The 15,439-nt window shown below is 42.6% G+C and overlaps 1 protein-coding gene across 1 annotated transcript in view; it reads left to right on the forward strand.

The window, feature by feature from the left end:
• Positions 1–2: 2 nt before the first annotated feature.
• The window catches only part of GPR158 (G protein-coupled receptor 158), a gene marked incomplete at its 5' end in the record, with an annotated part of 205,263 nt that continues 189,826 nt past the window's right edge, over positions 3–15,439 (forward strand). The window contains 2 exons of the mRNA XM_009634558.1: positions 3–592; positions 14,604–14,709. Coding sequence (XP_009632853.1) covers positions 3–592; positions 14,604–14,709 — 696 coding nt within the window. The remainder of the gene's footprint in view (positions 593–14,603; positions 14,710–15,439) is intronic.

Here is a 15,439-nt window from a genome sequence, read left to right on the forward strand (position 1 = left end):
GGCGGTACGAGCTGGCCAGCCTCGCCGGCAAGGCGCGCTTCACCTCGCACCCTTCCCTGCACGGGGCCCTGGACACCCTCACCCACGCCACCAACTTCCTCAACATGATCCTCCAGAGCAATAAGTCGCGAGAGCAGAACTTGCAGGAGGACCTGGAGTGGTACCGCGCCTTGATCGGGAGCCTCCTGGAGGGGGACCCCAACATCTCCAGGGCAGCTATCACTTTCAGCACGGAGCCTTTTTCCTCCACCCCCCAGGTTTTCCTCCAGGCCAGCAGGCACGAGAGCCAGGTCCTCCTGCAGGACTTGTCCTCCTCGGCTCACCGCCTGGCCAATGCCTCTGTGGAGACAGAGTGGTTCCACAGCTTGAGGCGCAAGTGGAGGCCACACCTGCACAGGAAGGTCTTAAACGCGGGCCCCAAAACTTTGGAGAACAGTTGGAAGAGGCGGGAGAGCTTTGCCGCTGACAAGAACCACATCAGGTGGTCCTCACCTTTCCTGGAGTGTGAGAATGGGAATTACAAACCCGGCTGGCTAGTGACTCTGTCGGCGGCTTTCTATGGGCTGCGGCCGAACCTCCTCCCCGAGTTCAGGTAGGAGGGGTGTTTCCTCTGCTTGCTTTCTGCTGAGAAGGGGGTAGGATGGGGGTTTGGTTCTGCCCCCCTCCTAGGGAAGGGCATGCTGTGCCTCTGGAGTGACCTGATCAACCCTTGCCAGGCTGGCTGCTCAGTCACACCGCAGAGCAACCTCAGGCCTTCCTGTTGAGCTCTGCCTTCGTGAGCTGTTGCTCAGTAAAAGAATTGCTTTCGTCTCCGCCTGTAAGACAGCGTTTGCTTTACCTGCTCCCATTGAAACAGGTGTGCCGGGGGTTCCTGGCATCCTTCCGGGGGGAAGAGAGGAGAGCAGCAGTTGCCAGTTGTAGTTTATTTCTGACTGCAAGAGGAAGATGTTTACCGAGGTGTTATTTCTTGCTACGCTGCGTACTTAAAACTAGCTTGACCCCAGCTATGATTTTTAACTAGCTGGGAAACAATGTTGTTATACTGGTAAACTGCGATTTCTGGTCTCCAGAGCACATCCGCTCTGGGGTGCTCGAGCCTGGTCAGCAGTCAGTACGTTTGTAAGTAATTAAGTGTTTGTGACTGCAGTTCTGTCATAGTGCGTGTGGCTACAACCTGAGCTGGCAATAGGAAAGCTGTTCTTTGGACGCTCCCCTGTTACGTGGCTGTGTAGCTGATACCTGGCATATGCAAAGAATTGCTTTTTTTTTTTTTATTGCCTTTACCCCCAGGACTTTGCCACTGGGCTGTGATTAGCAGAGAGGAAGGTACAAAAAGGTCCATCCTTGTGTCTTTGTATTTTGACAGCAGAGAGGGATGTGCCCAAGGAATGAGAGCAACCTGTGGGGCATGGGATGTCAGACTTGTCCCACTGGCACGTCTGTGGTGGGGCTCATGGGTAACTCTATCCCTGGAGGAACACCCACTGCCCAGAAGCAGCTGGCATTTGTCAGAGGGTGAGAGAGAAGCACGGAATTAGCTTTCTGCTGTGATTCAGAAGTAGGTAAAAGTAGATAAGAACACAAGACACTGAAGAGGCTTTGCCACACGTCAGTGGCCAGGCAGTTATGTATGTGAACGCTGGTTTTCTTGGCTTAGTCTGAAATCCAGTTGGATCAAACAGGTATGAATGCAGTTGTTCATCCTTGGGGGAAAAAAAATTAAAAGCTGCTGGATAGAGAGTCGCTAACTATTTCTCTACTGAATTACCTTTTGCCCTGAAATCCTCACACTTATGAGGCTGGTAGGGTTGAGGTAAAGTGAGCTCACCTGCAGGGTGTTTGTTGCTGAATTCCTCTCAAGACCAAAATCCAAGAACAGCTCTACTGCAGAGCTCTTCTGGACCCTAGCAGGGGATGTGTGGGTCCAGAGAAGTTCAGGAAACTTCTATTTCATTGAAATCCAGTGTTTCACACTTGATGAACTTCAGGATGCAGATGAAAGCCAGTGTAGGCTGATATTCTCTTGTTGGGGATAGAGGTTCCTATAAACTAAAGAACCACCAGGCTGGGGTGGCAGCCGCTAACCAGCTGTCTGAGAACTTAGTTCTTGATACAAAGCTTAACTCAAAAAAGCTTCGGTCTTAACTTCAGTTAAGAGAAAAGCAGATGTCTTAAACAACAGTCTAAAGCTTCAACCTCAGTTCTGTGCCAAGATCCTGTGATGCCAGGAAGCATCTCAGTGGTGTAGGTTTCTGCTGTGGTAGCTCTGGTGTGCAGAACACACCAGGTCCATTCTGGAGTAACCCTGGCCAACCGAGGCAACCAGTAGAGGTCCTCCTGGGTGTAGTACAAAGCAGTGCCTTCACTTCCTCCTCTTCCCAGCCTCTGTTTACCATGTGGGAGTCACTTCAGTTGAGCAAATAGAATAACTCTGTTGTAACTCTGATACATCAAAGGGCATCTATTAAGCACGTCTAAGCTTGGAAAACCTCTTCTTATTTAGAAGATCTTGTGGTGGCATATGCTGTGGAAGTTCAAAGTGTTGTATTGCTGTTGTAGTGCACAGTTAGGACAAAACTAACAAAGTTTTGTTGTATCGAAACCAGAGATGAGTTGGTAAGCATTTCTAAGAAAATGGGTCAGTATGGTTTTGATAACTATATGAGGAAGCAGGTGAAAGAAGTGTGTGTGTGTGTGTATATACACTCACACATATTCTGGCGAGGCTAAATGATGGTTCCTGTGTTCCTAGTTTGAGGTATGTTGCATGAAAGATGGGCTTCTAATAAAAGCTTATTATCTGGGATATTGAAAAAGTAACTCTGCAGCTACCTAGGAAATACTATTAAAAAAACACCACACTTCTCCCGAGACTTGTGGGATGTCTTAACCTTTGCACAATATTTTCTGTACTTGATAGGCACATAAGCTCAGTGTGAGTTATTAAGAGAAGAAATGGTTTAAAGTATAAGCATGTAATATAAAAATGTAAAATCTAATGTCGTTATTAGAACATTAGTATTAATTACTATAAGGTGCTTCTGAAGTAAGCCTTATTTCCTCTCACCATCTGTCTTTCAGTGACACAATGGTTTAACTTTAAATTCCTGTTTAAGGCCCATATGGCAAAAAGCAGTATGCATTAACCTCCATCTTTTGAGAAAGCTGCATTGGCTCCCCCCAACAAAGTATCTCTGAACCATCTGTTAGGAACATGTTAATGGATCCGTTTACATGCTCCTTCCATTTAATAGTCTGGCATGAGGTCACTGATGGTAGTATATAGTACATGCCCCTTTAGTATTCTTCTAATAGTTTATGTACTTTCTTCTTTGCTGACATTAGGTTTATGGCATGGTACATTAGGGCAAGAGACATTCAGGAACACATTATCTCCATGGAAGAGAGTTCTTTTGGATTACAGAAGGAAAAGCCACTGCTTCTGTTTCTTGGTCTCTCTTTTGTTGCGGTAACAGATGGGTATGTCATGTGGTGTAGCAATGGAAGGAGTTTAATGAAGGCAATACTAATAATTACTACTGGTTATGTTCAGTACATGCTACTACTGCAATGCTGTTGTCAATGGCATTCTGAAAGTGCAGCAAAAAAAGAGATTTTCCCTTCATGTCATGAAGTTTTATAGTGCCTTCTGCCAGAGGAAGTGAGGGGAGGCTTTTGCAAACAGTTTGCTATCTGTCTTTAATTTCACCCCCCACCCTCTCCCTCTCCTTCCCAAGAGATGACGGCCAAACTGTCCAAAGTGAAGGCCAGGGAAGGTGAGAGAATCTGGTGGTTAATTTGTCTTGTCAAGGCTAGCACTGTAGGCCAGTGAGATGAAGTGGAGAAGCCAAAGACAACTTGATTGTGGTGATAAATATAGCAGAAGCTGTTCAGGCACAGTGGGACCGCATTAGCCCAGTACAATGCTAAGCTAGCGGCGCTGACTGCCTGCAGCTTCTTAGCAGTGCTTGCTGGTGGTGGTGTCTGCATTCACTGGCCTTTGGTCTATCCAAAGTGCAGGGAGAGAACATTCCCACCTGCTTACAAACTGCCGTGTAGGTTCTCATTCAGAAATGAGAATTCCCAGACACCAGAAGTAATCACTTGGTGATATTAACCATTCCCTTCTCCTTTCTTAAAAAGTCTAAGCTGATGCAGTTTGCAGCTGGAATTCACCATCGAACACGTCTAATCACTCCGTAACTGTAGCACTGCAGAGGGTAGAGCATGACAGTGTTTGTCACTGTTCTTCTGTGACCCCCCCCCCTGCTAATTCCTATTACGCGATGAGACCAAACCGTATTCCATGGCACGTGGTGATCCAGCTGGTCTCTTTACAGCCCTACTGTGGAAGTGGAAAGGTGTGAGAAGCTGCATGTTGTGAGTGCATTTACTTCTTTAAAAGTAATTTCTTGGCCCCTGGAGAAGAAATTTGAGGTTTTCATTGCTTTGGCAGTCTAGGAGGCCAGAGGGGAGGAACACTCCTTGATCTGGAAGAAAGATGTGCAAGTAGTCAGCTACTAAGAACATATGAATTTAAAAATAAAAGTTCTCCTGGGTCACTGGGTCCAATCTTCTCCTGTCACAGGTCCATTTAATGTCACCAGCTGACCAAACTCCATCTTAAAGTAGGTGGGTTTCCCTCTTGACTCTCCAGTCCACTGGCATGCCAGGCCTAGGATTTGGATAGCTTTTTCTGATTTCTGATCTAAATTAATTCACAGCCAGTTCTCATCCATTTATTCCTGTTCCAGAATTGCCTTCTATCTGAAATAGCACTCTTTGCTGATATTTACTGCCCTGACCTATTTATAGGCAGCAGTCCCTTCTCCACCTTTGTTTACTAGACTGCACATTCTTTAGTTTCCTCTTAGAAGCTCTCTGTTGCCATGGTCCCTCTTCCCAAGCCTTGTTCCAGTGTTTCTTGAACGTGGTTAGTCAGATTCATGTGCAATGTTTCAGCCTTGTGCAATGACATCAATTATCCCCAAACTCTGATGAATGAATTGCTGCTTTTGTAGTTCAAAATGTTCTCTTGCATGCTGTTCTGATTTTTCTTTAATGTTGTGTTGCAATATGTCAACATTTTGGGAACTGGTCATTGCTCTCATGCTGTTTTTCATCTAAGAGGTCAGAATATCTTTAGGGTACAGTGACACATCTTTTCTCACAACGCATCCCCCTTCTTCCCCTCCATGTTCCCAGTGAGGCCAGGTAAGTTATTGGCTGCTTTTTTTCCCCCACCAAATCCAGGGCAGTATCTGCAATTTTTTTAAGGACTATTGGGAAAATGTAATAGAATAATGGCTGTTTTGGCAGAAAGGTCCACAGTCAGCAAGCTGAGTAAACTTCGTTTTTTTTTTTTTTTTTTTTTTTTTTAGCCATGATGGGTTCTAGAGCATTTGCAGATAACTTTATGCTGAAGTTTGGCTGGATCAAGTGTTACCACTTAATATTTTTTGTCTTCCTAACATTTGCTCCTTCTCTGTTAATTATTAGAAAGGTATTCCTTTCCTCTATTTATTTCCTGGAACGTCTGAAAGTTTTGAATTTATGTTCCTGAAAAGAGGTGAGAACAAAGAAATGTCTTCCTATGATTTACTGTCTGCTTATAGAAACCCCCAGTATGTGATGAGTATTCTCGAGACAATTGATTAGGTCTGTACCTTTTTCATATGAAGTCATGGATAAGGATAGGAAACTGGATGGTGTGAAACAAAAGGAAGAGTAAATAGGGATTTCTTTTTTTGAAACATGATTCAGCTTTCTTCACTATTGGAGAAACAGAAGGATGTCTTTAAAGAAAAATGTTAAATACAGCCAGGAGAGGACTGGAACACATCCTGCATTTGTGCCAATAATTACCTGGCAAGTTGCGATAAGAGGACCTAGCTTTTTGGGTCAAACTGCTGTTTCCCCTCCTCTGTTCTCTACCCCCATCCCCCTTGGGCAAGGCTTCCAGCACAGCAGGTTATCAAAGCTCTTGCGAAGGGAATAGGTGTGTGACAGTCCTGGAGCTGAGTCTCAGATAGTAAGGACTGTCACCTCCCATTCTGTCTATTCATGAACCTGGGCTGAGATAGAGAAATATTCCCAAAGGTAAGAACAAAAGCATTGCTGTGTTAGGTCAGATGCAAGGCTTACCTAGCCCGGTCTCCAAAAGCACCTTCTGGCAGGTGCTTAGGGAAAATGTAAGAGCAGTGGAAGTGCCAAATTCTCCAATCTTGGTTATATCCCATTTACAAACAAAAGCAATAAAAAAATATTGTTTTTTCAGACGCTAGCCAAATGAGTGCTGATAGTAAGTATGGATTAAGCTGACCTCCGTGATTCTAATTCACTTTTTAACCCGTTTTTGTCTTCTGCAGTGTAGAAGCTTACATTATGGCATTGAGTTCCATAATGTAATTGTGAACTGTTTGGAGAAAAAATCTTTTCTGTTTTTAAATTTGCTTCATGAATCTAAATTCATTGGGACATCCCAGATTCTTGTGATAAAAAACCACCTTGGAAAGAGTACATTCATCTCTGTCAATCAGATTTAGTTGTAGGCTATACTGTGTATTTATATCAACTGTGAACTTTGTCACTGGTCACCCATTTATGGTCATCTGTGAATGCGTTGAACAAGGCAGGGATAGTTGTGGTGCCCAGCTTGTTAACATCCCTACATGTGAAAGCTGACTTTTGTCATGCTAATACTCAAGAGTGGCTCAGAGGTTGGAGCCTTCCTGCCTCTAAAGTGTGCAGTGATGAAAATAATTTGTGTTCTGTAAAGGCTATCTCTACTCTGAGCAATTTTTATATCTTAGTTGTCTGTTGGCCTTACAGATTCTATTTCAGGCTTCCTTTTTCTGAGGTATTTGAAAAGCTTTTAATTAGTAGAGCCTATGCTTTTAACGTGCTGCTTCTAAAAATATCTTTTAGTTTTGTCTAATGTTCTTGTAGTTTTGTATGTTCCTTGCCCAGTTTTATGCCTCTCCATTTTCCTTTTTGTGTTTCCTTCATTTGTGTTTTAGTGTTGGCTTTCACTTACTTTTCAGTTTTAAAATTCCCTTATTACCTTTAAGTAAATCTTCAGTGTCAGAAGATTGGGTATAGTTAGGCTGAGGCCATCTCTTCTGTGTAGGATCCATCTAATTCAAAAGCTTTTCTTGTTCCTAACCTCGTTTTTCTTATATCACTTTCTATATTGTTCCTTGAGACACTTTCTTTCGACCTGCCTCTTTGACCTCATGGATAGGAATGGGAACATTAAAAAAAAAAAAAAATAAATGCTGATTTCTTACTAAGTAGCTTGAATTTGGCTCCAAGACATTTTTTTTCTTAGGAAGACTCTAGTGTAAGTGATATCCCACCATCACTGACACCTCAGCATTCCCTTATACGAGGTGATGCTTTGTGACAGAGTTAAGACACCAGCAGCAACTTAAACATCCTCAAGCAAAAAAAAAATACCTCCACCCCTCGAAGTATCTCAGAAGCTCTCTGACTAAACTGCAGGGAAATCGCCAGAGAGGTGGTACTGCATGCCATAAATCTGAGGGCAGATTTAAATCCAAAATAATTCTTCAGACAACAGAGGATTCAGCTTTAAGTATTCCACCCTTGTAGTACTGTTCCAAATGGCCTAGAGGGATTTTCTTTGCAGGTGAATCCTAATTCATGTGCCCACACTGCTATACCTTCCTCTTCAGTTAAGTTTATTTTTAGTGAAAGCTGGTTCTCCTGTGAAAAGGTGTGCTGAAAAGCAGCAGTCATGCTATGGCTGAGGAATTAGGTAAGTTGGTCTGTGTCCTATTAGTCAGAAATTAGTGGTAACTGCATGACCAGATCAAAAGTATGTCGTATGTAACATCCCAGTAGCCTTTTGTGACTCTGGCTGGATATGCAAAGGTGGTAGGTAGTTTTAAAAATGTCTAAGGGATGTGGAATCCTAAATCTTAACTTTCAAAAGCAACTTGAACCTGTAGAAGCTGTTGATTATCAGTAAGAATTACGTCTGAAAGTCACTTGTGAATTTTGACACCAGGATTATTTTTGGATGCTCAGTTGACAGTACATTGAAGGAGCCTCAGGTGTCAGGTCATGTGCACTGTTTGAAAATTAATATTCTTGGAAGTGTCAGCCTCCAAAATGAGAATGGTCAGAAAAGGTATCTTCCCTGAAAACATTGGCTGTACTAGTTACAATATGCATTTATCTAGAGGTGTGGGCACTTGCAGGTTTGGGACGGCTGTAAAGAATTTGTTTTCCTTACCTCTTTGTTTTGTGGTAAGGAGGACATGTGAATGAATACGGCAGCAAGAATCTAGGCAGGCATTTAGATTTGGGGGATGTTGTCTGCTTCAGCGTGTGATAACCATGCCTTACACCTTAGTTATGGCTTCTTGTGATGCTTATAAGTACAAAAATAAGTGTACCAACTTAAGAGACAAACTTGGAATGACTGTTTAGCTGAGCTGTGATGACCTCTGTGCCAAAAAGCTTCTGAAGATCTAGAGGATGAAGATATTATTTACCACCATTTAAATGTTGGCAGGCTATTATTCTGTGCAGCTCTAGCTTAAGCTGGCTGGGAGAAAGAGAATGTGCTCCTTCTACTTTTTTTATGATGTAACAGTACAGGCAAAAAAATTCTTCGGTAGATATAGGTTTTACAACATGTTGTTACAATGAAATATTGTAACTACTGAAACTATCAAGATAGCTAGTAGGTTGGGAAAATAAGCTTAAATCAATTTCTGGCACAGATTTCAAGGCTAACAGCATGCCAACAAACAGTGGTACTAGAAATTAAGACAGACATGAAAGCCTCTTAAATCAAACCTCTGACCTGACAGAAAATCCTTGATGACATAATTCTTCAGTGATTATCTATTATGTACAATTCAACTAATTCTTTCTTATCTACATGTTTAAACATGAATGCGTCTGTTGTGGTTTAACCCAGCAGGCAGCTCAGCCCCACCCAGCCCTGGCTCACTTCCCCCCCACAATGGGATGGGGGAGAGAATTGGAAGGGTAAAAGTAAGAAAACTTGTGGGTTGAGATAAAGACAGTTTAATAGGCAAAGCAAAAGCCACACACACAAGCAAAGCAAAACAAGGAATTCATTCCCTGCTTCCCATGGGCAGGCGGGTGCTCAGCCATATCCAGGAAAGCAGGGCTCCGTCACACCTGACAGTGACTTGGGAAGACAAATGCCATCACTCTGAATGTCCCCCCCCCTTCCTTCTTTCCCCAGCTTTATACGCTGAGCATAATGTCATGTGGTGTGGGATATTCCTTTGGTCAGTTGGGGTCAGCTGTTCTGGCTGTGCCCCCTCCCAACTTTTTTGTGCCCCCCCAGCATCCTTGCTGGTGGGGTCGGATGAGGAGCAGAAAAGGCCTTGGCTCTGTGTGAGCCCTGCTCAGCAATAATGAGGATATCCCTGTGTTATCAACACTGCTTTCAGCACAAATCCAAACCACAGCCCCATACTAGCCACTAGTATGAAAATTAACTCTATCCCAGCCAAACCGAGCAGAAATCTTTTTTGTGTAAGGACTGTAAAATTGTGGCAGAAAACAAATATTTATTGTTATAAGGAGATTAACAAAATATACTTACTTGCCAGATGGTCCTCAATTACCAGTGGTGTTGTTATTAACTTAGCACTGTGGCTTGGTTTCAGCCAGGCAGCATTGTCAGCACAGATGAATGTGTAATGCTGGCAAGCTGAGTCTACCCTTATACAGTTGATATTTGTCTTGATCGTGTCTATCAAGATAGCAGAGCTGCAATTATTCCCAGTTAGTTCAATAAATATAATGCTTACAGGTATGCATTCTAGGAGGATGTGTTCTTCCATATGTTCCATTTTCCTAATGCTGAATCAAAAATAACTGAAAATGTGGGTGGCTAACAGGCTGTGCCAGCTATGGTATTAATCACAGATGAATTTCAGAAATACATAGTCATGTACATTTTGGTGTCCTCTATGTGTAATAATGGTGGGGTACAAGTCTGAGATGGTGTTTTGAAATGGCAAAGCATCCCAAATGAATGCAGCAAGTCTTAGAAACATAGAATCACTTTGGTTGGAAAAGACCTTTGAGATCATAGAGTCCAACCTTTAACCTAACCCTGCCATCCCACCCCTAAACCATGTCCCTAAGCACCTCATCTATCCTTCTTTTAAATACCTCCAGGGATGAGGACTCTACCACCTCCCTGGGTAGCCCATTCCAGAGCCTGACAACCCTTTCAGTCTTGTACCATCATGATGTTTTATGTAAATGCCATGTGTATGCTTAGATAAACTTTTCTTTTGAAAGCTTTATATCCTCAAGTAGTTGCAGACCCTGTTGTTACCTCAGCAGAACTGTGATGTTACCATGAAGCATGAACATCTATTGCAGAGGTCTAGTGAAAAAAGAATAATATGCACCATGGGGGAAAAAATGGAAAGTCTATGGCAGATTGTAACTGTCAGGAGAGATTGTTTTCATATGCCTGCTTCTGGACTGCACTGTTTTTCCTTCCTTAGATTTTCACCCCAGAAATTCATAAAGTTCTGAGAAAAAGCAGAACAACTCAATCATATCAGAAGTTCAGGCAGTGCTGCAGAAGAGCTGCAGACAGTAGAAGAGTATAGGTAGAAATGTTTGTATTGAGGTCATGAAGACTGGGTTTTGTGAAAGGCAAACGTTCGTGTAAGAATAGTTTTAACACAAGAGAAGCAAAGGGAAAATGCATTCAATTTCAAATGGAAGAATTTTGTAGTGTTTCTGGAAGAAGTATTGTGAAAATACTTTGAAATTAGGGAATTTTCAAGCCTGCATGGCTTAACAGAGAGCTCCTGATAAAACTCAAGCATAAAGTGGAAGTGCACAAGAGGTGGAAGTAGGGCAGTTAACCTGGGAGGAATATGGAGACACAGTCTTGAGCATTCACGGGTGCAATTAGGGAAACCAAAGCCCATATTGGGCTGAATCTGTTGAGGGACATGAAGGGCAATAAGAAGTAGAGTGGCAGGAAAATTGGGACATGGGAGAATATGGGGCAGCGGACTTTGTAACAGAGGATTTGGAAAAAGCCAAAGTACTTGATGTCTTCTGAGAACTACAGGCTTGTCAGCTTCACATCAATCCCTGGGAAGGTGATGGAACAAATCTTCCTGAAAACCACTTCTGAAACACATGAAGGAGAATAATGTGATTGGGAGTAATTAGCATGGGTTTATGAAAGGGAAATACTGTTTAACCAACACATATAGGTGACTGTGTCTACTTCTGGACTCCCCAGTACAAGAGACATGGAGTGAGCCTAGTGAAGGGCCACAAAGGTGATTAAAGCTGGAGCATCTGACAGACAAGAAGGGCTGAGTGAGGTGGGCCTGTTCAGCCCGGAGAAGAAAAGGCTCCAGGGGGATCTTGCACATGTGTGTAAATGCCTGATGGAAATGTATAAAGGAGGCAGAGCCAGACTCTTCTCAGGAGTAGTCAGTGAAAAAACAAAGTGCAAGTGGCACCAATTAAAATACAAGAAATTCCACTTAAACATCAGAAAACTTTTTTGGCACTGTAAGGGTGGTCAGACACTAGATGAGGTTTCCAAGAGGTGGTGAAGTCTCCATTGTTGGAGGTATTAAAGAACCCAACTGAACTGAGTCTGCATTGAGCAGGTGGTTGGACTGGATGATCGCAAGAGGTTTCTTCCAATGACAGCTGCTGTATGAATCTATGATTTTCACATCTATTTTGAACAAAGTAATTGTATCAAAGAGTTTTCAAAGGATACAAGTTGTTTAATCAATTTTGATGTGAAAAATCCAGAAGTACATTTCCTTTCTTTCCAGTACATGGCTCTGAGCATTAGGATGCCATCCTGCTTTCTGCCCCTTGGCCCACTAGAACATGCCACTGATTCTTCAACTTGCAGCATGTCTGGTACAAGGCTGTACTCAAATGCTTACTTAGTGCGCTTACTGTCCCTAATTCCTCTGGTTTGTATGTGTTGTCTTTCTCACAAGTAACCTCTAGGTAAGTTTTCTTTTGACAAAATTTTATATCCCTTTGTACTGGCTCTGTGCTTCTACAGGGCCTGCTCATGATACACAGCAAACTCTTAAGGTGTTTCTCCTCTCCTAGCAGTGATGAGTTTACCCTTAGTTTTCAATCTCTACCTTTCCCTTTGCAAAAGTGTTCGTAGAGGGAAAGGGGAGTTTCCTCTTCTACCTGTTAAAAACAAAATGTACACAAGGGAAACGCTTACCGTGTAAAGGAAATGAAGACTTACTTCCCTAAGGTGCTTAGAGAGTCTCCCAGGTGAATCTGCTGCAGTCCTAATAAGGATGAATCTTCACTGTTTTTCCTACTGTATAAACTGATTTCTTTAGAGTAGTTGGAATGATACTAATGCCTGAGAGGGTCTTGCCAAAGTGCCTGGTGTATAACATGAACTAGGAGAGCAAGGCATAGTGTTGGCCCTGGTCCTGCTTCATGCCTGTATGCAGCCATGGTGAGGTTATTCACTTGCAGAGCAGGTCCTGTCCCCAGCCTGCATGCTAATGCTCAGAAAGGTCCAGAAAATATTAAACCTACCTGGTGGGATCTGCACGTGCCCAGATGAGGAATTGGTTACATCTACTCTATGAGCAACTGAGACAAGATACCTTGTTATCAGTTTAAAATAAGCTTGTAATCCACTGACATCAACATCTTACAAAGAGTTAGTCTGTACAGCACAGCAGTTTTTCCCTTGAGGTTATTGGTCACCTGGAACATGGAAAAAACAGTTCATTGGGGTGGAAGTGTAGTTTAGCAGTCCCTGAAGAATCTGATGTCCAAAACAAGAGTGGAAAGGCATAAAGCTGTAAACTAAAAATATTTCTGAATATTCTAGAAGCATGATGTGTGCTATTTCAAGTTCAGCTTGCTAGAGACAGCACTTAAACATTTCAGGTAATTTCTAAGTGTGCCTAGTATTTAGATTCTAGGCAGAAGACGGAGGTGGATGAAGTGCACCTGTACTGTTTATCTTCCCACTAGCTATCTGACATAATTTCCTAATGCATTCTTCTTCAGATCATTTAAATGACGTGCTTGTGTTTCTCTGATGACTACAGAGCATGTCTGAAAGATGGATGTCCAAATATAGCTGCTGTGGACACTTTGTGCTTGGTTGCACTGGGGCCAGGAATGAGGGAGCAGTATTGTCCTGGTTTTGATCAAGCTCATCTCTTAGGCCTGTTCTAACTTCGTTCATAAGTGGCGTCTCAGATATATGGCTCTGTAGCTCTTTTATTATTAGAGTTCTTATTTTTATATACTGAGCTCTAACTAAAAGAGTTAACACGCTTTGAGGTGAGGGAGGTATTCTTGAGGTAAAGGTTGGGCCGTGCCCTTGGTAGTCCATAGCCTGAAAAGGTGATGGTGTTTGTAGTCATGGAAATCACAACTTTTGTCTCAAGTGGCTGAAACGGTTGACTTAAAAGAAGTGGTACCGTAGATTTAAGAAATCAGTACAGAGCACTCATCAATTGAGTGAGTTCACGTAATGATCTAACTACCAGAAGTTGTATTCTGACACTTTTGTTAATTCTGGACAGCAGCAAAGTGGTCAGATACATGCTCTTACGAGATGATGCTATAAATGTTCTATGTCCAAAGTAATTCTGGATGTTATTTTAGAGAGAATAAGGAAATTTTGGAAGGCTTTTTTTAAGATTAGCAACTACGATCTTACAGCTTTTTTTTCTTCTGGTGACTTCAGAGTTGTTTATAAAATAGAGCATTGGCTTTCAAATTGGGTTGTTAGCTTTTCATTCAAAAAAATTTCTGAGGGAAGCTGTTGATGATGAAAACTTGAGTGTCCTGGCATAGGAGCAATACAGTTCAGACAGTCCTTGAGGACCTGTGTGTGTAGGAAATGTTTGTTTTGGTTTCATAGATATCAGTGGCCTACTCCTGTCTCATGCTGCCCTTCTGATGCTGTATCAGGTATCATACCAGTGCCGGCTGGCAGAGATGGGGAGAGAGGGGTTTGGGTGCCTGCTGGGGAAGGGTGCTGTACCATGCAGGAGAGGCCTGATGTCGCCAGAGGTCAGGGTGTCTCTGGGAAGAGCATGGAAAAAGGCTTTTGACAGTTGTTTTGGCAAATAGCGTTCCCTGGAGCAAAGGGGAGGATGTCATCGTCACCAGGCACAGGGTGCGGTGCGGTGCCTGGTGCTGTACGTGGGGTTGGCCGGGGAGGTTGTTGGCCTCAGAAAAAGTAGTGCAGGTCATTCATATTTATTTTAGTTCTTTGCTGCATTGTAAAATGTGAAGGGCATTAAATTGTTTGACTGTGTAACTTATTCTCGCCTGCCGCCTTACACTTAGTCAGTGCGTTAGATTTACCGAGCTCTTGTCCTAATGCATCTCAGTAAGGTCTAACACAAGAATGTGTCTCTGCAATTGTGGCTTTGGGAACACAAAAATTCTCTGTTTTCAGACACTTCATCAAATTCCATATTTAGAAGAAAGATGTAGTTCCGCGTTGCGGGCTTACAGCATCATAAAGAAGTTTAACCTATTTTGTAGTCACTGTGTTCAAGGCTGTTTTTCTCTATTTTCAGAGGTGTTGTCAAAGTCGACATCAATCTGCAGAAGGTGGACATTGACCAGTGTTCGAGTGAGGGGTGGTTCTCGGGGACGCACAGGTGTCATCTCAACAATTCCGAGGTACGTCTGTCCCTAAGGGACCGAGCTATGCTTCAATAACAGGTCTTTCCACCACGAATAATTTTCTGTAGTATAAATGCTATCTATTTTATTGACGTTAAATGTTGTTTTTAGGCTGAAAAAGTTTTTGTGTAAGGCATTATGGTACGTGTGAGTTTCAGGAGTGCTTGCATTTCAGGAATATTGCCGTTAAGTAAAACAGAAGCTAAGTTATTGTGCAGAAATAACAGCTAGAGGGGAAAAAGAGTATTACCAGTCAAATGATTTATGGAGTTCTGCTTGCAAGCCAAACAATTATTTTACACTCAAAATCAAAATAGGCTTTTAATGTCAGTGTCACTTTTGACTGGACAGCCTTGCAAAATAGTGTAAAAGTAGCTCAAATGCTAAAAATAATTATTCGGAAAAACATGGGCTTTTCGTAGAATGATACAGAATAACAGGCAGAATTGGATACTGTAATTCTTTCATAATAGAAATGCCAACATTTTGACAGAGCTGACTAAATGTTTCTGTTCAGCTCCTTCCTGCTTCCCCTTTCTTCTGAAGGTCTGCGTCTGGCTCCGTCTGTCAGCGTATCATAGATCATTCAGCCTGGGCAGTCATATGTGTTCAATGAAACTTTAAAACAAAATATGTTCAATGATTTTTCTTTTTATTGTGGCATATGATGTTGTTTTCAAAGGCACCCATTTGTTTTCCATGTGAGTAGGTACCTTGTGCACTTCTG

The sequence above is a fragment of the Egretta garzetta genome, unplaced genomic scaffold (genome assembly GCF_000687185.1).
Source record: "Egretta garzetta isolate BGI_Z169 unplaced genomic scaffold, ASM68718v1 scaffold142, whole genome shotgun sequence".
NCBI lineage: Eukaryota > Metazoa > Chordata > Aves > Pelecaniformes > Ardeidae > Egretta > Egretta garzetta.